This window comes from Ascidia mentula, chromosome 1 (assembly GCF_947561715.1).
Source record: "Ascidia mentula chromosome 1, kaAscMent1.1, whole genome shotgun sequence".
Classification (NCBI taxonomy): domain Eukaryota; kingdom Metazoa; phylum Chordata; class Ascidiacea; order Phlebobranchia; family Ascidiidae; genus Ascidia; species Ascidia mentula.
This window is the reverse complement of record NC_138566.1, coordinates 1,627,617-1,647,940: the sequence shown is the minus strand read 5'-3', so window position 1 is coordinate 1,647,940 and position 20,324 is coordinate 1,627,617. Positions and strand designations below refer to the sequence as shown.

Sequence of the window (20,324 nt, the reverse complement as noted above, 5' to 3'; positions counted from 1 at the left end):
GTTACAGGGCGAATCAAACTTTCAGTGGGATCGAAGCATAAACAACATCTCCTATGTCATAGGAACTTTAAGAGTCGGTTTAAAGTCATTGTTGTGTGGATTCGAATCCTAACCAACTTACTGCTCAACGATCATTGTCATGAGATGTTCGTCTTTGTCTTCTTCTTCCTTCTTCTTCATCATCTTCTGGAGGACATGTTGCTCGAACGTGTAAAGTTCCGCCTCCTGTTCCTCACTCACCTTCTTCCCTGAAACGAAGATGATGGGAAGATGAGGATGATATTCTCACAAACTTGAGGTTGACATGATCACAAAATTCATATTATTGGCTCCATGCTTGTGTATTTTATATTCGTTTGTCAATAAACAACTTACTGAAGGCACTGAACCCAACCGGTCCGTTTCTACAAATGTTGATGAACCTGGCGATGTCCAAAAAGGCGTCTTTCAAACGTCGGCCCAGCAATTTGAATAGCACGCCTTAATATTGTCTAAATCAAGAGTTCTTAAACTGGGAGCGCGGCCGCTAGAGGGCCGTGGAAGGTTGACAAGGGGGACCTCAAATTTTTCGAATACCCGTTTAGCGACCAAGCAGCAATCTATCCAAATTTAGTATTTCAGTTTTCAGAACTCTTACGATTAATTTCAGCGAAGATTTGGTCTTGCAGGGACCGTTTGCAGAGAAATGAACACGCCGTGTATCTGACTCCTAAGACTATAAAAACATCTGCCAAAAAACTACCTTTGCGACTTTTTAATCCAAACATAAAACGCTAAACAAACATACCTTGTTTCAAAACAAACAACGTTAAATGCAACGACGAGAGTTATACTTCCAATTGCTTTTGTCTCGCTCAGTCCGTTTTCTCGCTTCCTCTCCCTAGCTTGAGGCCGTGTGGCGGTATTTATAATATTATCGAAATGAGAAAAATGCGAATATGGACGGATTATTATAAAACGTCGATGAGAAATTAAAACCAAAATCGATTACCACAGATGTTCGAGATTAACCCATCTGTCGTAGAGAACGAAGTGATTAACACAAAAAATAACAGATGCGTACGTACGCGAAGTAATCGAATTGCACAATTTAACACAAAAATTACATTTAATCACAAAGTTTCGCTGCAGTGTTTTGTGGAAAGAGCGCCACCAGCAAGGGATTGTCTTAAATTTAAATAACTGTGACGCGATAATTTTCATTATGTTGACAATAGTAGTTTTAGGTTAATGTCTGGTTGTTTGCACTTGTGAGTGGGAAGACAAAAGCACGGAACAAACCCGACTGTACAGCAGACCCGCGGTGTGAATTGTCTTTCACTTAACCACGTAATAAACATCCCCCATCCCTCTCATTGAGGAGCGATATTAAAAACGAACAAGAAGATGTTTTTGAACAGGATTTTTTCGTGGAGTTGGGAACGCAAGATTTAATAGAAAATGTATTGGGGGCGCGACCAAGAAAGTTTAAGAACCACTGCTCTAAATTATAGCAGTATAGGAAAAGATGTTAATAGTAACTGTAGCCAACTTATTTCAAACCTCAGGTAATCAGCCAAAACACGAGGTTATTATTTATTTGGAATCAAACCGAATCCGAATATCGATACCGAATCCTATGTTAAATTTGTTTCACCAAACTTTTAACAAGGGCACTTGGAATTGAACATTGCCATGGGAATATATGCACAAAACTGGAATTGAAACAAACATAGGGAAATTTAGTTCACGAATAACGGCATTAGAATAGAATTGTGTCGCTACAGCGAAAATACAAACGGTGCGTGTGATTTTTATTAAGGCAAAAGTACACATTGCGCTTGAAATCGCTCCAGTCTTCTTGATTTAAACTGAGCAAAACACGACTCAAACGTTGTTTCAGAAAGATGAATTGGCAGCAGAGCCAGAATGAATTCAGTATTCGGACCCTTTCTTGTGAAGCAAGGGCGAAGTGAGGTAAAGAGGTACGGTTGTATCTTTACTTGTTTCTCCACCAGGGCCGCACATATCGAGATAGCCCATTCATTGTCGACCGACTCCTTCATTGGGGCCCTTCGACGGTTCATCGGTCGTCGTGGACGTCCAAACCAGATCAGTGACAACGGCACGAATTTCGCCGGAGCCGAGCGTATCCTGCGTGAAGAACTGAAGAAGTGGAACCAACAGCAGATTCACCAATATCTGCAACAACGCGAAATTGCATGGAGTTTTAATCCCCCCACTGCCAGCCACATGGGTGGGGTATGGGAGCGCATGACACGCTCTGTGCGCAAAATTCTCAACGCCCTGCTCTCGGAACAGACGTTGTCTGATGAGCGGTTGTGCACTCTGATGGAGGTCGAGGCAATCCTAAACTCCCGTCCCTTGGTCCCAGTGACGTTCGATCCGAAGGGTGAGGAGCCCTTTACTCCCAATCATTTGCTGCTGCAACGTGCAGCGCCGAATATGCCCCCAGGACTGTTAACGGGGAAGGATGGTTACCATCAAAACCGGTGGCGTCAGGTACAATACCTGGCCGATCAGATTTGGAGGCGATGGTCTCGCGAGTACCTGCCTACGCTCATGCCCAGATCGAAGTGGGCAAGTGGACATTCGAATTTTTATGGTCAATGACGTGGTTCTTGTGGCGGATGACATCCAGCCCCGCAGCAAGTTGTTCCTGGGTCGAGTGATTGAGGAACTTCCTGATCGGAAAGGAGTTGTGCGTCAGGTGATCGTTAAGACTCACACTGGTGCGTTAAAACGCCCAATCGCAAAATTGTGCTTATTGTGCCGCGACGACGCGATGCGTGATTAGTTGCGAGTGAACTGTTTTCGCAATTACTGTCCGATGTTTGTTTGTTGTGTTGACATGTACTCCTTGGATTCGTACACAGTTAACGGGTAGTTTTGTTGAACTAAAAACGTGGTGAAGTCCCTTTTTGTGTCTGACTTCCGTGGAGCACGGTTCTATGTCGCAAAGAGCTTAATTATGCGTATTGGATAAACTGTATTATCGTTAACCTTGATTGCTATTTGAACGCAATGGCTTAAGATGCCATTCGTTGTACCTTGGAAAGTAAATGAGTCAGACAAGTTACTTACACTGCTTTGTTTATTCTTAGAGTGTTCGTGCCATTTAATCAAGTGGTGTTTGTGGTTTGTTGTCACAACAATTGGTAAGCATTGTGTGTAACGTCGTTGCGGGAATTTGTGACTATACATTGCATCTTTGTTTAGGCGTAACACTGAACTAGCAATTTATTCGTTTGCATGCCGGTTCCGAAAACAGTTGGTGAGCCTGTATTGATTGTAAATTTAAAGTACATTTGTTGATGTGATGCATTTTGTACAGAAACCGTCTTCTTTGTCCGAATAAAAAACTGCGAATATTTTCGGAGGAAGTTCAGGAGGCGCGTTTTAACCTTTCCCTCGTGTGACGTTCCGCTCCACGAACCGGGGAGCATCTAACGGGCGTTATAGTGGTTGATTGTGGCGAATTAATCTAATCATTTATGACACAAATTCGTAGGTCACGCAACTGCCAAGCAAAGAATTACTTCTATCTTTTGCTTAATTGACGGTTTATTGTTTCTGTCGTGTTTTTAAAAGTTCATGCATCACGTTAGCAATCACAAAAGTTTTAACCACAAGAACACCCTGTCCCAGTAAACTGTTTTATTATTATGCAACTACATAACACTTCATAGGTCGAAATAGCGGCCATCTATCTGCAGCTCAAATTAACATCGAAATCCGTTTGTTGCACTTGTTCACTTGTTGTCCCCTGTTTAATGCAAAACTATACTAAACCAGTTTTACAATGTTTTCCATTCCTACGCATAAGGCTTGCTGCCAGCACTCGCACGACCATAGCGCCTTCTATGACGTCACACAGCAATATTCTCGCTTTCGCACGATTTCGTTCGCAGCGGCAAGAACGCGACTTTGATCAGCTGTATCTCAAAAGCCGATCGCCGTATCAATCTACTTGTTTTACCAAAAAATTTTCTTTCAAGTTATAACCATCTCTTAGTTTAATTATTAAAATGTTTTATTTATCCGCGTCACATGCAATTTAATGTAAAGATTGGCTGAAAATGCGTTGCTGGTGTTTATAGATGGGAGTTCTGCAATAAAACGCGTTTAGCGAAGCGGTAACTAATTGCGTTTAGGCAAAACAGAAATTGTCAAAGAATATAATTTTATTGCCTTGTAAATATATGAAATCGCAGCATTTGAATCAGAAGGTAATGCAACCAAATTTGTTCTCCTAATTCTCTGAGTTCGTTTACAAAGTCGCGCAAAAGATATTAATATTTACGATTTTTTGTAAAGTTGTACAAAAAATATTTATTATCCACACGATCAAGGGCTGATGACCACAGAAAAAGCTCTCACCACATCCAGGTTTGCCGTTAACTCCTCACGTTTTTCTTCGCCTACAAGTAAATTGTCGCTTTTGGTGTTTCGTGCTAATGTTCATCGATAATTTATGCATTCGCTAAACGTAAATTTTGCTTTATACATGCTTGTTTATTTATCCTGAAGTACTGGTTGTTTTTATCTTATGTTCCGGGGGAGGGGTTTTCAATAACAAATTCAAACGAATTTTGACAAAATCAGACCTTCATGGTAGGTCCCGCACTTAAAAAAACATTCCCTTCCACGAAGATCAAATTATTGACAAAATCAAATCATTTTTATTTTCACAAGTTACAACGTACATGAACATGAAACATAAAATAGTTTGGTTACCGATAAAACCAAAAAGGGTTGGCGAGTCAGGCGCCCATGTGAAGATTGCAACGGACTTCATATAGCGCGGATTAGCACTTGATATTCACAAGGGAAAACAAGATGCTTAAGGCACACATGCATTGAACATAATGTACACCTTCACCTATTGTAGTATTGGAATTATAAATTCGTAGCAGAATCACGTTGAAAATCGACAAAAGGACTAATTGCTATTTTGCGGATATCTGCTATTATCACAAAATACAGCGGTTTGCAAACACAAATACATGATTTTAATAAAACTGGTTGAAGTTGCATAAAACGATATTTTACATGAAAACTTTTATTCGAGCATTTTTGTCCGTTATCAATCCCAGTTAAATATCAACTACTCTCAAATATAGAAACATATTAAACAGCAACAACAGTCGCATCATAAACTTGTTTGTCAAGATCAAAAGCATGTGTCCAGACATCTGAGGTTGGATCGTAAACTTCAACTGATGTGAGCATTTCACCCCAGTTCCTATAAAACAAACATGATACAGTTTCATGAATCAGACACACAACAAACACAGGCAAGTTTTTCTACAATATTTTATCAAAAGTAAATTTTATAAGTTAACAAAAACCAACCAACGTACACCCGCAGACCCCTACACCACTAAACCAAACCACGCATACAACCTCTTCGTAATACAAAGTGTTTTAAGTTTAATCTTAACAAACATTTTATGCAAGTTGTTAATCAAGTATAACATCGTATATCCCACTTGTCCCAGTTTCTCAAAACATTTACATTTTCACATAAAACGGGAAATAGTGGACTATAGTGACGTCATAATAGCAACTCTTACCCCAATCCACCCACAACATAAATCCTCCCATCAATAACACAAGCGGAGTGACGCCAACGAGGTTTTAGGAGAGGAGAAACATATTTCCATTTGTTGACTCTAGGTTCGTATTCTTCAACTGTTCGCAGGATGCCACGACCATAACCTCCTGTCAGATTTAAAGTAAAACTTTTTATTGTTTTTAGGTTAATACTTTATAGTTATATCTACCAGTTTTTATGTTTAGGATTCTTTTCAGGAAACTCCATTATATTTATCACCTGATACATTTACCGGTGACGAATATGAATTCGTATTTTATAAAATTTACACAAAAACCACTTACTGTTAATTTTATTGCTTAACTTTTCATCACTAACCAATTGCATAGATCTTCCCTTTAATTTCTTCACATGCAAAATGACCTCTTGCTTCATTGAGAGAAGCGATTCTTGTGGAGGTTCCAACACGAATATCGCGGAATTCACATGATTGTAAGAGTTGTCCGCCATCATCCCATCCGCCCACAGAAAACAAAACATCTGAAGAAATTTTCAAATTGCTTGTGTTAATATTTATTGTGACGTCATATTACGATTATGTCGTAATGTTACGTAATAAGCAATGAGGTAAGCTCTGCGTTTCTTAACGTACAAATAAGCGATTAGCTTTAAATCAAGGTTTTAATTAAAATTAATCAATATTATGGTTGATATTAATGCAATAAAGAACTTTTCAATAAAGATGGAATATTTCCTGCATTTCTGGCAAGTTTAAGGTCGGCGTTTCACAACATTTTCATGTCCAAAAGTGAATATTGTTGGGGTAAATAGAGTGGATTTACTGATTACTTTAATTTGTGGTTTACGGTTAATTATGTTATTGTTTCAAATGCATGCCAACTATTTGGTACCGGGTCCAGTAATGAGATTAATCCTATACAAAAATGAATTTAGATGCATTCTTACTGGCAATTGAACACATTCCATGCCCATATCTTGGTTGTAACATGTCGAAACCATTTCTAAATCTGTCTTCTTGTACAGAATAACACAAAGTTGATGAAAATGCTTCTTGGTTTCCATGACCACCCGTGAGATACAAGTCATCTAAATTTGTTCGTAATTAGTGAAAACAAGGTTGTCTATAAAAGTTATAATTGTTGATAAACATCTAAATATTTACTGTAAGTTTCCAAAAACATAGTTGAACAACTTTCTGTTTAAGAATTGGTAACTTGTCAGCAAAGTGTCAGTAATACTGTTAAAAGTACAAAAAAATTCGCAAATGCAGTCATGGCAGAATTCAAAAATTTTCTCTGGGGTATTACTAACAAAAGTTATGGAGAGCAACAAGAATGAGTTGGTTGAGAGATGAGAAGATAGTCATAAACCACACAAAACACACTAGTGATAAACAAAAATAAATATTAACAAAACACTTTGTCTGCCACCGCGTTACTTTTTATTGCCATGACAATTTGTGAGGGGGGCTTCCCCAATGCTTTATTCCAGGAACCGCCCCTGGTTTAGTAATCAACAATTTCAGAAATAACCACACCAACCTCCAACAGCAGCAGATGCAGCACAACGTCGACCTTCCGATAAATCAGCAATTTGTACCCAGTTTTTACTTTCCTCCAAATTCAACATCTCACAACTCTGTGTTGGACCTTCTCCACCCATTACATAAACATTTTCACCAAATTTAACTGAAGTTGAGTTCATTCTGTCTGTGATCATTTTCTTAACAAGATTTGATGACAATAAACCAAAACAGCAAGGCGTGATTTACATGTTTCACTAAATAATAGAAAGTCTCCATCCAAAAACTAGTAACATATTTTGTTGAGTCAATGGCACTGACACTAAACCAGGCCATGTTGCATAATTTTTCTTGCATTAAATCCTGAATGTTAATGGACATTTGCTGTCTTGGTAACTTTAGTTCAAATTTACATTTACTTGAACATACAAAAACCATGTGTATTTATGGGAAAATATGTCAAATAAGCAAACCGTATGACAACAAGCAATGTACATACTGGGTAATGTTCATGTTGTTTTGTGGTAACATTCCATTTCACACAATCTCGTTTTGAATCTTCTCCACCAATGAGAAGAAATCCTGACAAATCTGCAACATAAACATTTGCTTGTTATGGTTTTTGTTTGCGTAAAACAAATAATTATGGTGATAACAATGGAAACATATTTTCCATTTAGGTGAGGTTGTTGCTTTGTTAATTAATCTTTTTAAATAGCATTAATATGTTTGTTGCACAAGCTTCAGTTAAGTTTTTAATTACATTTATGGAACTAACAAACTTATTGGGACACTGCCTTTGACAACATTATTTCTAAATAAATTTTTGATTAAGCACATCTTTCTATATTGGTCAGTTTAGATTTAGCTTAAGATCTTTAATTAATCTCAACCTACAGAAAAGTATTCCTAACATCAGACCTTTTTGGACAGAAGTTGCTTTTCCACTTGTTCCTGGCTTTTCAATGTTTGTTGATAAAGCATCCATGACTGCAATGGCACAATCCATGTTACCTCTTACTAGAGGCTGAAAGGAATAAAATATTTAAACTAATTATATTTATACTAACTCTAAACAATTTACTTCATTTCTAACTGTAGTTGTTATAAAGTCGTTGGAAATAGATGAAAGATCAAGTTGTGAAAAAAGATTCACAAACAAATTCTCTCGATGGGAAGGCTTGTAATTGACCCATCGAACCATTCCAGTAAAAACAGCTTCTTCCATCTACATTCAACAAACGATATGTTATGAAAAGGCAAGCTACCATGAAAAGCTTAATAATATGATATGTCTGCACCAAACTGTAAATTTAAACCTAAGAACATGAACAGAAACTTAAAATGTCATAAAAAAATCACTTCCAAAATTACTTAAAACAAATATGTTTCAGAAAAAAACTTGCATTATTGTTTTGATATTAGGTTGTTGAAAAACATGCAGATAAGAAACCCCTGGATCAAAACCTAGGTTTATTGCAAATATCACATTACTGCATGTCATGAAATGAACTCAGATAAGCAGAAAAGTTCACTGACATTTGTAAAGTTACATTTGTGACTAAATAAGAACAAACAACATCCAGAACTAAAAGCTGTGGGTGGGAAACTGACCCAACTTCAAAACCCGCCAACTTGCATAGATAAACAAATAAATTACAAATTCAGGAAAAAAAACAAAGAAAATGAATCAAAAATACCCCTTTGTTTTTCTGTTTGATGATTGCAGACATATCACCAACATCAAGTTGCATGAAATCATCATGTTGTACAACTGTTGCAATGTTATCAACAATCATTTGGTTTGTTTTCTTTTCCACATCAGCAAGATTGTATCGAGTAGCATAAGCTCTTAGCTTCAAACAGTTGTCGGTTGAAATCATTTTAAGGATGACTCGACAACAAAATGACTTCAATTCTGAAAGTGTGAATAAAACAAAATTCAACCGCCTCTAATTCAGAAGTAATATCTGTTCTCACTTCTCCATTGATTACAAATAATTTGTTCTGTCCCTGGTTTATTGGAAAAAGTAGCACACAGTACAAAGATATTAATATCTCTCCAACAAAGTGACAGTAGTCAAACACAAAAATATTAACCTAAAATATGCAAAATTATCGTGGTTGACAAATAAAATGATACACAAGCAGAACATATATATTGAAATATTCATTCTTGACACAATAACACCAGTGAAGATTAAAACTTGTATACCTTGCATCTGTGTATAATCAGCATCTTCCAACACTTCCAACACATTTTTCTCTGTTACTTCAATATCACCAGTGTAAATATAATCCAATACACTTTCCAGTCTTTTTGGTGAAATATTGTCAACCTTGATAAAATCTGAGTATTTCTCGCACATCTATAAGAAAACAAAGTTAACCAATCACAACAAACACACACAATTCGGTCCAAAGAACTGACAAAATTCACAACCTTTCTGGTGCAGGAATATGGTATGTAATTTACATATAATAACATACATCAGTCCTGTTCAAATAAAAACATCACAAGGGCTATAGCAAAAATAAATCAATCTAGTAAGTTGCATTCTATCATAGTTGCAAGAGTTCAGCCAAAGTAATTGTCGAGTAATAACAAAAACCACCTTAACATCTTAAAAATTTAAACCTTAATATTGTAACAACTCAAACAAATGCTTATCAGATATGCAAACACTAGACTAAGCTGTTGCAACTGAGCCAATTGTGTCAAAACATGAGCTGGATGTCGGGATGGAGCCATATGTTATGGAGGCCTGGTGTAAACTAAAGGGATGAACAACTCTGGGTATGTATGTTCATAAAAGACAGGTACAAAATATTATGGTATGTTGCTCAATTGTTGAGATACTATACCACATGGCCTATGAGTTTTGTCAACAAACTAAATTAATTTTGAAAAGAAAAGAGTTGTTGTCGTTGTCTAAATGACATTGTTTGCTTGATTGCAACAATGAATTTACGGACAGGGGACAACTAAACGACAAACACTCAGGTTTCATATTATTTCTACAAAACAAACACACTTACCTCAACACCAAGTAAAGCATTAAAATAATCTGACATAGAACAAACAACAGCATCATGTATTGAATAGTTTTCTCCTTGGGAACAAAGTGTTCTGTTGCAAAATCGTTTTGTTTCTTTTCTGTCACTAAAACATCAATAGTTTAACTTCAGTAAATCTCCATGAATTAAACTTACTTGTTTAAAAAATCCATCACTTTCTGGTGATGCAAGTTTATTTCTTCTTGTGTTCGCTTCATGATGAAGACAAAAAGGGAAACTGACAGTCAATGAAATACCAGGTCTAGTGTAAAACCCTAAATGTTTGTTCACAACTTCTTTTTATTTTTTGCAGCATTTCCGAGAACGAAACTAATGTCACACCGGAGGGGAACCACCTTTATACCACGCTTGAGTGATTAGCAAGTAATATTTGATTTTTTTTCAGTTAAATTAATTCAAAGATTGTTCTTGACCATTAAACATTGAGTGACACATAAATTTTCAAACAAGCCGATGCTTTTAATTATTCAAGCATTGAACGAGAACTATTTCATTGTGTGATCGGTTTTTAAAAAATAATTGGCCTTGGTGTATGTAATCGCCAAAGTTTCGCGTCTTGAACGCAACGAAATAACTGCCGCTTGTAGGTTTGATTACACGCGTGGCTTATAATTTGTCTACGCCAAATAAATAGCGCACGTTTGAAAGCGCACGTTTTATGTTGCTTACTCAGGCCTTACTGTCGGTAAGTGTGGCTTATTTTGTTAAATTTGAATTTTGTATGTTTATCGTTTGTATTTATTTATAGAAAACCTTCCGTTACAATCTTGACCGCACCAATTGAATAAACAAGTGGGGAAGTGTGTATGAGTTGTAGACAGCGGCAATTGAGCAGCACACCACAGCTACAAATTAAAAAGCTGTGGCTACACAGTTTTCGACACGGCCCTCCGATGCCGCGTAAAGGTAAAGTTCTAAACGATTATACGGGTCCAAATACCCGTGCTCGGTCTAGATTAAATAGACCAGATGTCGGAGATGAAGCGACGCCTACCCCTGAGGCGAGGCTCCAGAGACTTCGGTCTGAAACCGATGCCTTGTTAAATGTAATAACAATAGAACAGGGCAAATTAAATGTTTCTACTGTAACTTCTGCTAATCGAAGTGACAGTGTGTTTAACCCATGCTTTTTCCCTCCACATGCGTCTGCGCCCGAACCACAGATGCCGTCAACCTTTCACCATCTATCAGCCAGTACATGGACAATCGCATCATAATTCTGCTTCGGACCAAAGACTAATGCAGCAGACCATTGCAGCGACAAGACTTCCTAATGTAAAGGTACCGGTTTTTGCTGGAAATCTTGCAGATTACCTCAATTTTATGACGGCTTTTGAAACACTAATTGAACAATGGGAATTTGATCCCCGCTAGCGTTTATACTATCTGATGCAGTACACTAGTGGATGCGCCCATGACTTGGTGGCAAGTTGCCAGTATTTAACTCCTTTTGAAGGGTATGTCGCAGCTAAAGGTTTGCTTAAGCAGCACTATGGCCATTCATATCAGATCTCTATGTGTTATATTCATAAACTAACGAATTTCCCGAAGATTAGTATGAATGATGCTGATGCGCTACAGCGTTTTTCTATATGCCTTACATCGTGCGTTAATGCATTAAAAAGCTTCGGAAGTTTACATAAAATGAACAATCCAGAAACGCTGCAAAAAATAATAGACAAAGATTAATTGGCGTTCTGTTGCCGACGATATTATGCACTGTCGTGCAAAAGAAATCACGATTGAACATATTGCAATGTTTGTTCGAAAGAAGGCCAGAGAGGCCAATAATCCAATCTTCGGTGTAGTATCTGAACATTCCAAACGTGGTTCGAATTGTTACGCGACTTCTGCTGTCGATTCATTTTTATCGAGCAAAGCGACTATCAGAAAAAGCCAATTTGTGTGTGTTGTCGCGCTGAACATTATCTGAATCAATGTAAAGTCTTTCGACGAATGAATGTTGAAGAAAGATATAAGTTTGTGAAGGACAAAAGTTTGTGTTTTTCTTGTTTGGAACCTGGTCATGTTGCAAGCAACTGTAGTCGCACAAATCCATGAAAAAAAAAAAAAAAAAGAGGGTTGCGTAAAAATGCATAGAACCCTGTTGCATCCGGAAGAAAACCCTAATTCGCCCTCTAATTCGGACGCTGTAAAATGTGGCGTGGTTCAGTCCCATGAAGCTAATATCATGTTGCCGATTTTGCCAGTAAAGGTGCAGCGGTCAGATTCCGATAATTGGGTGATTGTTAATGCGTTTCTTGATCCGGGTAGCACATCTACGTTTTGTAGCAGGAAACTTATGTGTGAACTCAAGGCAAACGGTGTAAAAGTTCAAATAACATCCACCACGATAAACGGTAATGTCGTGAAAGAAGCTTTTTTGCTGAATAATCCGTTAGTCAGCGACGTTAATGGGGGACGTTTAGAAACCGCTGGAAGCAATAGAAAAGGTTTGTCGCCAGATCAGCAACTGTTTATGAAATGTTTCGATAATTCTATTAAGCAACTTGACACCGGACATTATGAGATCGCGCTGCCTAAACGGGAAACACAGTTGATTATGCCAATAAATTTAAAGCAAGCTGAAAACCGTATCAAACAATTGAAATCGAAGTTCAAGAGAAACCCTACGTTTTACGAGCATTATCGTTCTTTTATTAATCAAATGCTTCTTGAAGATCATGCTCGTAAGGTTCCACGTGTATTGCTACAGCGCAATGACGGAAATGTGTGGTACCTGCCTCACCACGGTGTATATCACCCTAAAAAGCCAAACAAGTTAAGGGTTGTATTTGATTGTTCAGCGGAGTTTAACGGGTTTTCACTAAACAAATGCCTGTTACAGGGGCCGGATTTAACTAGCTCGCTCTTTTGGTGTACTGTGTAGATTTAGACAAGACAAAATTGCTGTAGTTTCACCAAGTTCGCGTCCCCGAAGAAGACCGAGATTTATTGCGTTTTTTGTGGTGGCAAGATGGTGATATAAAAAAGGAAATAGTGACTTATCAAATGAACGTTTATTTGTTTGGAACCGTCTGTTCTACAAGTTGTGCCAATTTTGCGCTACGTCAAACGGCAATTGATCATGGCGATAGCTTTTCGCCCGAGACTGTAAACACAGTAATGAACAACTTTTACGTTGATGATTGCTTAAAATCATTAGATGATGAAAGAAAAACAATTACAATGATTCACGAACTAACTTCTCTGCTAAAACGTGGCGGGTTTCATATCACGAAATGGATATCTAACAGTCGCGAAGTCTTGCAATCAATTCCGTCCGGTGATCATGCCATCGCGATAAAAGATCTTGATCTCAGTCGTGACTCCTTGCCTTCTGAGAGAGCATTAGGTATTAACTGGAGAGTAGATGCTGATACCTCAGGTTTTTAAATTCGCATACCAAATCGCCCTGTAACCCGAAGGGGAATTTTGTCCATGGTTAGCTCACTTTATGATGCGCTCGGTTTACCGGCACCGGTATTGCATACTCCAAAAGTGTTGTTGCAAAACATGTGCAGAAGTAACTTAACATGGGATCAATCCGTTCAAAAGGTCTTCAGTGACACTTGGCAGCGCTGGGCAAATGAATTGCCAGCATTAGAAAATTTGACGATACCTCGCTGTTTCAAACCGACAAATTTGGGACCTTTAGTAAGAGTTGAAATTCATACCTTTTGTGACGCATCCTTGACAGCTTACGGTTGCGTTTCGTATATTCGCTTTTTTGATGGCAACGATCATATTCATTGTGCATTTTTATGTGGGAAAACTAGGTTGGCCCCAATTTAACCAATGACCGTCCCAAGGTTGGAGCTGTGTGCTGCAAACGTAGTAGCAAAACAAACTGATATTTTGGTAAAAGAATTGCAACTTGACATTGATTCTGTAACCTTGTGGGCCGACAGTGTAACAGTTTTGCGATATATTTGTAATACCAGCAAATGCTTTCATACTTTTGTTGCAAATCGCATTGTTCAAATTTTGAATATGTCCAAGTCATGCCAGTGGAAGTATGTGCCGACTCTAGACAAACCTGCTGACCACGCGTCAAGGGGACTAACAGTTACGAGTTTTTTGAAGTGTAAACAATGGCTGAATGGGCCAGACTTTCTTTGGTGCCGTGATACTGGTTTTCCTCGACAACCTAATTTCTTGAACGTCATACCAGATAATGATCCAGAAGTTAAACTTGCAGCAACAACATGTGCTGTTGTTACAAATTTCAACAGTGTTTTGCACAGGGTGTTGGAGAGGTCCTCATCCTGGCAATGGATGATTCGTATTGTTGGCTGGGTGCTTAGGTTTCCAGAAGCATTACGCAATCCTGACCAGAGAACAACTTTAGGCACTCTAACCGTAGATGAACTGAAGCAGGCGAAAAATCGAACACTCTTTATGGTTCAACAAGAACATTACGGTAAGGAGTATAAACTCCTAAAAGTGGGGAAACCTATTCACGAATCCAGTTCGATTTATAACTTGAATCCTTGTTTAATTGATGAACTAATTTGTGTTGGTGGGAGAACTAGCCTTTGTAAAGCGCTTAAAGTACACCACAAAGTATTCTTGCCCGGACGTGGCCGCGCTTCTGAGCTAATTGCAAGACATTTTCACGAAATTCCTGGCCACAGTGGAAGGGAATACGTTTTGGCTCTGATAAGAGAACAATTTTGGATGGTCAGAGCTAATACTCTGGTGCGTTCTGTGTTGAACCGTTGTGTGGACTGTAAAAGAAGAACGGGAAGGCGTGGCGTACAACAGATGGCGTTCTTACCCGAGGACAGGTTAACCCCCGATAAGCCGCCGTTTACGTTTGTGGGAGTTGACTACTTTGGTCCTTTCAATGTAAAGCGCGCTCGATCACAAGTTAAAAGATACGGAGCATTATTTACTTGTCTTACAACCAGAGCTATTCATTTTGAAGTAGCAAATAGCTTGGACACAAGTTCTTTTATTTTAGCCTTGCGCAGGTTCATTGCTCGACGAGGACAAGTGGCCGAGCTTCGTTCAGACAATGGAACCAATTTCATCGGTGCCAAACGAGAACTGTGGCAGGCGCTCCAAGAGCTGAACCAAACTAAAATTGTGAATTTTTTGTCTTCAAACCAGATCAAATGGCACTTCAATCCCCCAGGTGCGTCCCATCACGGTGGAATATGGGAACGATCAATACGTACTGCACGAAAGGTTCTATCGGCCATCACCAAGGAGCAAGTCCTTGACGAAGAGGTCTTAACAACTCTGATGTGTGAAGCAGAGGCAATTGTTAATGGGCGACCTCTGACAACGGTGTCCAGCGATCCTGATGATTTTGAGCCCTTGACTCCAAACCACCTCCTACATCTAAAGTCGGACCATCCGTTTCCTGTCGGCTCCTTTACCAAACGAGACATTTATTCAAGGCGCAGATGGCGCCAAGTTCAATATCTAGCGGACCTATTTTGGAAGCGGTGGCTGAATGAATATTTGCCACTGATGGACAAACGCCAGAAGTGGGTCAAACCTCATCGCAATTTTATTGTTAATGATATTGTTTGTGTTGTTGACGAAAATATGCCCAGAGGCACCTGGCTTCTTGGACCCATTGTTGCCACTTTTCCATCCAGCCACGATGAGCTGGTGCCGTCTGTTAAAATTAAAACTAAAAACGGCTTTATAGAAAGACCCATTACCAAAATCTGCTTAATAGTGGAAGCTGCAACAAAATGAGGTGTTTTCTTGCGTATTGTTATCAATTTGTTGAGTTAAGCACTCCATTCTCTCGTCCTTAAAGGGCCGGAGTGTAATCGCAAAAGTTTCGCGTCTTGAACGCAGCCAAATAACTGCCGCTTGTAAGCTTGATTACACGCGTGACTGAATTTGTCTACGCCAAATAAATAGCGCACGTTTGAAAGCGCACGTTTTATGTTGCTTACTCAGGCCTTACTGTCGGTAAGTGTGGCTTATTTTGTCAATTATGAATTTTGTATGTTTTTCGCTCGTATTTATTTCCAGAAAACCTTACGTTACAACCTTGACGACACCAATTGAATAAACAAGTGGGAATGTGCGTATGAGTTGTAGACAGCGGCAATTGAGCAGCACACCACAGCTACAAACTAAAAGGCTGCGGCTATTTTGGCCTTGGTCTATTTATAGCTTTTACAGAAAAATATGTGTACGTATGTGGAGTTTTTGGCACCCAACTATGTGGAGTTTATTCAACTAGAACAGTACATCCCAACCAGTGGGTCGCATTTCTAAATGTTACAGTTTTTTATTAGATCACGAAATTGTTGCATGTCATTCGTTTGTTCATATCTCATTGTGGGTCGCACAATAAAACTTGCATTAAAAGTGGGTCGCGAACTGAAAAAGGTTGGGAAGCACTGCAATAGAATGTGATCTATTATGTCCCAAATTTTGCCGTCACGTCAAAGCAACAATAGCTCAAATTTCGCAACACAGAACACCACAAATATTAAAAGACAAAATAGAGTTAAGTTGGTAACGTTTATATTAGGGTTTAAGAAAGACTAAGTTTGCAACATTTTGCCGTCACGTCAAAGCAACAATAGCTCAAATTTCGCAACACAGAACAGCACAAATATTAAAAGACAAAATAGAGTTAAGTTGGTAACGTTTATATTAGGGTTTAAGAAAGACTATAAGTTTGCAACACAATCCAAACAATCCGGCGACATCGCCTGAAGAATTCAAGTTGGATTTATGGACAAGTTGCTCTGCCACAACCACATCATTCGTTTACTGAAGAAGTACTGACGAGACCTGAATTCGTTTTTTACTTCAGTTACGTTACTTATAACAGCAAAGAAGGCAAGTTAGTTTCTGGCTCTTAGTCCTTGGATTACGCCAAATTGGATTATATCATCTGGGATTTTCCGGAACGTATTCCAGGACCACAAATCCAAGGTGAGCGGTTGGACAAACTGTCCTATAGTATTGCGCACTGAAGTATGGCAGATGCTACAAACCCTGCAGGCACGTCTTATGCTGCAGTAGCGGCCCAAATCGTAGACAACACTGACGATGACCCCTTCCGCATTGAGCGGGATGGAGAGGTAGAAGCGAGATTCAATCCCGGGCTGAGCCGGGAAGCGATCTACAACCTCCTCAAAGCAATGAACTTTGCAAAAAGAAGTTTAAATGGTATTAACCTTCTTCCTTACGGAAAGGTAATGTTTTATACCACCAATCAGGCGCAAGCGAAACAATTGGCCAAGAAGATCACCGACTCCTCGTCGGCGGTCTACGCTAACGCGTGGACCAATGACGAGGAGAGAGTCGTCATCAGTTACGTACCCCCTAAGATCAAACAGCAGCCAATCCAGGCACTGCTGAGCCACTACGCGCCAGTGTCCCGGGGTTGGCGACTCTATGACGTGTACCGCATCAGCAATGGGAAAAGAGCATTTATTAGGAAGAGGTCCGTCCTCCAAAACAACCCCATTCCAAGAGAGCTCAAGCTCGGGGAACACGTGGTATCGGCGTTCCATACATCGCAGCCACCGCACTGCGACCACTGTAAGGCCGATGGCCACAACCAGGCCGAATGCCACCTCCTGGCAGCAAAGAGAAAGAAGAAACACACCAAACACCACCAGACCGATGAGACCAAAGAGCAGAGCGAGCATGTCGCCAACTCCACTGAGGAAAACGGAGACACTTCTTCTCCCGATGAAGACTCCTCCTCCGCCTCCACCACAACTGATGAGGAATCTACATCCCCACCAAAACCCACGGGCAAGTTGTCACCAACCCTCATACCCCTTGTCATTGCAGCTCGTTCCCAAATACAAGCCCAAGACTCTGCACCAGGTGACATTCCAGCTGACCTCCGATGCGATCAGACACCAACATCCTCAACCCCTTTTGAGCCGGTGGTAGGCAGGAAACAAAAAAGGAATAAAAGCCCCTCACCCAAGAAACAACATGCGAAGTGCTGCCGCACTATGTTGCCGTCCGACGGAACCATCTGCACTTGCAAATGCAAGATCGATTACCTTCGATGCCCGTGCGGGCAGTGGACCAACAAAGAATCCTACACAGGCATCCGATGTCCAAATACAAACTGTAAACGGTTACTTATGCGGTGCACCTGTGGTCGTTACCATGCGAACACAGAAGCACAAACCTGCTACTGCGGAATTAGAATACTGCAGGATTTCAACGCGACACGCCCGAATAAAAAAAATAAAAAAAAAGAATTCAAGTTGGATTTATGGACAAGTTGCTCTGCCACAACTACATCTATATATTTAGTTTCAGGTGGAATTATTTCCGAAAACGTCCATGTCATTAATATAATTTACATTGTGAAATCTCCATTAAGAACATAATGGAACATATTTGCAAACAACATCTCTTATAATATAAGCACCAGGAGAAACACAAGCGCTCCTAAGACTACCAAAAACATCTGCCAAAAAACTATCTTTGCGACTTTTTAATCAAAACATAAAACGCTAAACAAACATACCTTGTTTCAAAACAAACAACGTTAAATGCAACGACGAAAGTTATACTTCAATTGCTTTTGTCTCGCTCAGTCCGTTTTCTCGCTTCCTCTCCCTAGCTTAAGGCCGTGTAGCGGTGTTTATAATATCATCGAAATGAGAAAACTGCGAATATGGACGGATTATTATAAAACGTCGATGAGAAATTAAAACCAAAATCGATTAGCACATATGTGCGAGATAAACCTATCTGGCGTAGAGAACGAAGTGATTAACCCAAAAAATAACAGATGCGTACGTACGCGAAGTAATCGAATTGCACAATTTAACACAAAAATGACATTTAATCACAAAGTTTCGCTGCAGTGTTTTGTGGAAAGAGCGCCACTAGCAGGTGGTTGTCTTAAATTTAAATAACTGTGACGCGATAATGTTCATTATGTTGACAATAGTAGTTTTAGGTTAATGTCTGGTTGTTTTGCACTTGTGAGTGGGAAGACAAAAGCACGTTACCATCAAAACCGGTGGCGTCAGGTACAATACCTGGCCGATCAGATTTGGAGGCGATGGTCTCGCGAGTACCTGCCTACGCTCATGCCCAGATCGAAGTGGGCAAGTGGACATTCGAATTTTATGGTAAATGACGTGGTTCTTGTGGCGGATGACAACCAGCCACGGAGCAAGTTGCTCCTGGGTCGAGTGATTGAGGAACTTCCTGATCGGAAAGGAGTTGTGCGTCAGGTGATCGTGAAGACTCACACTGGTGCGTTAAAACGCCCAATCGCAAAATTGTGCTTACTGTGCCGCGACGTCGCGATGCGTGATTAGTTGCGGGTGAACTGTTTTCGCAATTACTGTCCGATATTTGTTTGTTGTGTTGACATGTACTCCTTGGATTCGTACATTGTGGGAGGGTATGTTACATCTTATTTGCCAGCAATTGCCTGATTTCTGTTTATGTGCCTTTTTTCCTTTCACTGCTATAATTGTTGCAGTCTATTGTAGTTTGTGACGTAACAGTTAACGGGTAGTTTTGTTGAACTGAAAACTTGGTTAAGTCCTTTTTTGTGTCTGACTTCCGTGGAGCACGGTTCTGTGTCGCAAAGAGCTTAATTATGCGTATTGGATAAACTGTATTATGGTTAACCTTGATTGCTATTTGAACGCAATGGCTTAAGATGCCATTCGTTGTACCTTGGAAAGTAAATGCGTCAGACAAGTTACTTACACTGCTTTGTTTATTCTTAGAGTGTTCGTGCCATTTAATAAAGCGGTGTTTGTGGTTTGTTGTCACAACAATTGATAAGCATTGTGTGTAACGTCGTAACGGGAATTTGTGACTATACATTGCATCTTTGTTTAGGCGTAACACTGAACTAGCAATTTATTCGTTTGCATGCCTGTTCCGAAAACAGTTAGTGAGCCTCTATTGATTGTAAATTTAAAGTACATTTGTTGATGTGATGCATTTTGTACAGAAACCGTCTTCTTTGTCCGAATAAAAAACTGCGAATATTTTCGGAGGAAGTTCAGGAGGCGCGTTTTAACCGTTCCCTCGTGTGACGTTCCGCTCCACGAACCGGGGAGTATCTAACGGGCGTTATAGTGGTTGGTTGTGGCGAATTAATCTAATCATTTATGACACGAATTCGTAGGTAACGCAACTGCCAAGCAAAGAATTACT

At 39.5% G+C, this 20,324-nt stretch overlaps 3 protein-coding genes across 3 annotated transcripts; 2 read left to right on the top strand and 1 right to left on the bottom strand.

The window, feature by feature from the left end:
* Window positions 1-1,908: 1,908 nt before the first annotated feature.
* LOC145917730 (uncharacterized) lies at window positions 1,909-2,613 on the top strand. The gene has a single exon (XM_083003003.1). It carries the CDS (start codon window positions 1,909-1,911, stop codon window positions 2,611-2,613), a length of 705 nt encoding a protein of 234 aa, XP_082859129.1.
* Window positions 2,614-4,713: 2,100 nt separating this feature from the next.
* Window positions 4,714-9,170, bottom strand: LOC145917793 (kelch-like protein 35). Its single transcript, XM_083003077.1, has 9 exons — window positions 8,801-9,170; window positions 8,185-8,328; window positions 8,022-8,127; window positions 7,600-7,691; window positions 7,120-7,300; window positions 6,524-6,664; window positions 5,936-6,097; window positions 5,577-5,724; window positions 4,714-5,245 (listed from the first exon to the last, which is right to left on the bottom strand). Exons 1-9 carry the CDS (start codon window positions 8,981-8,983, stop codon window positions 5,131-5,133), a joined length of 1,272 nt encoding a protein of 423 aa, XP_082859203.1. The 5' UTR covers window positions 8,984-9,170; the 3' UTR covers window positions 4,714-5,130.
* A 4,806-nt stretch (window positions 9,171-13,976) lies between these two features.
* On the top strand, window positions 13,977-15,893 carry LOC145917729 (uncharacterized). The gene has a single exon (XM_083003002.1). The coding sequence runs from the start codon at window positions 13,977-13,979 to the stop codon at window positions 15,891-15,893; it is 1,917 nt and encodes a 638-aa protein (XP_082859128.1).
* The last annotated feature ends 4,431 nt before the right edge of the window (window positions 15,894-20,324 follow it).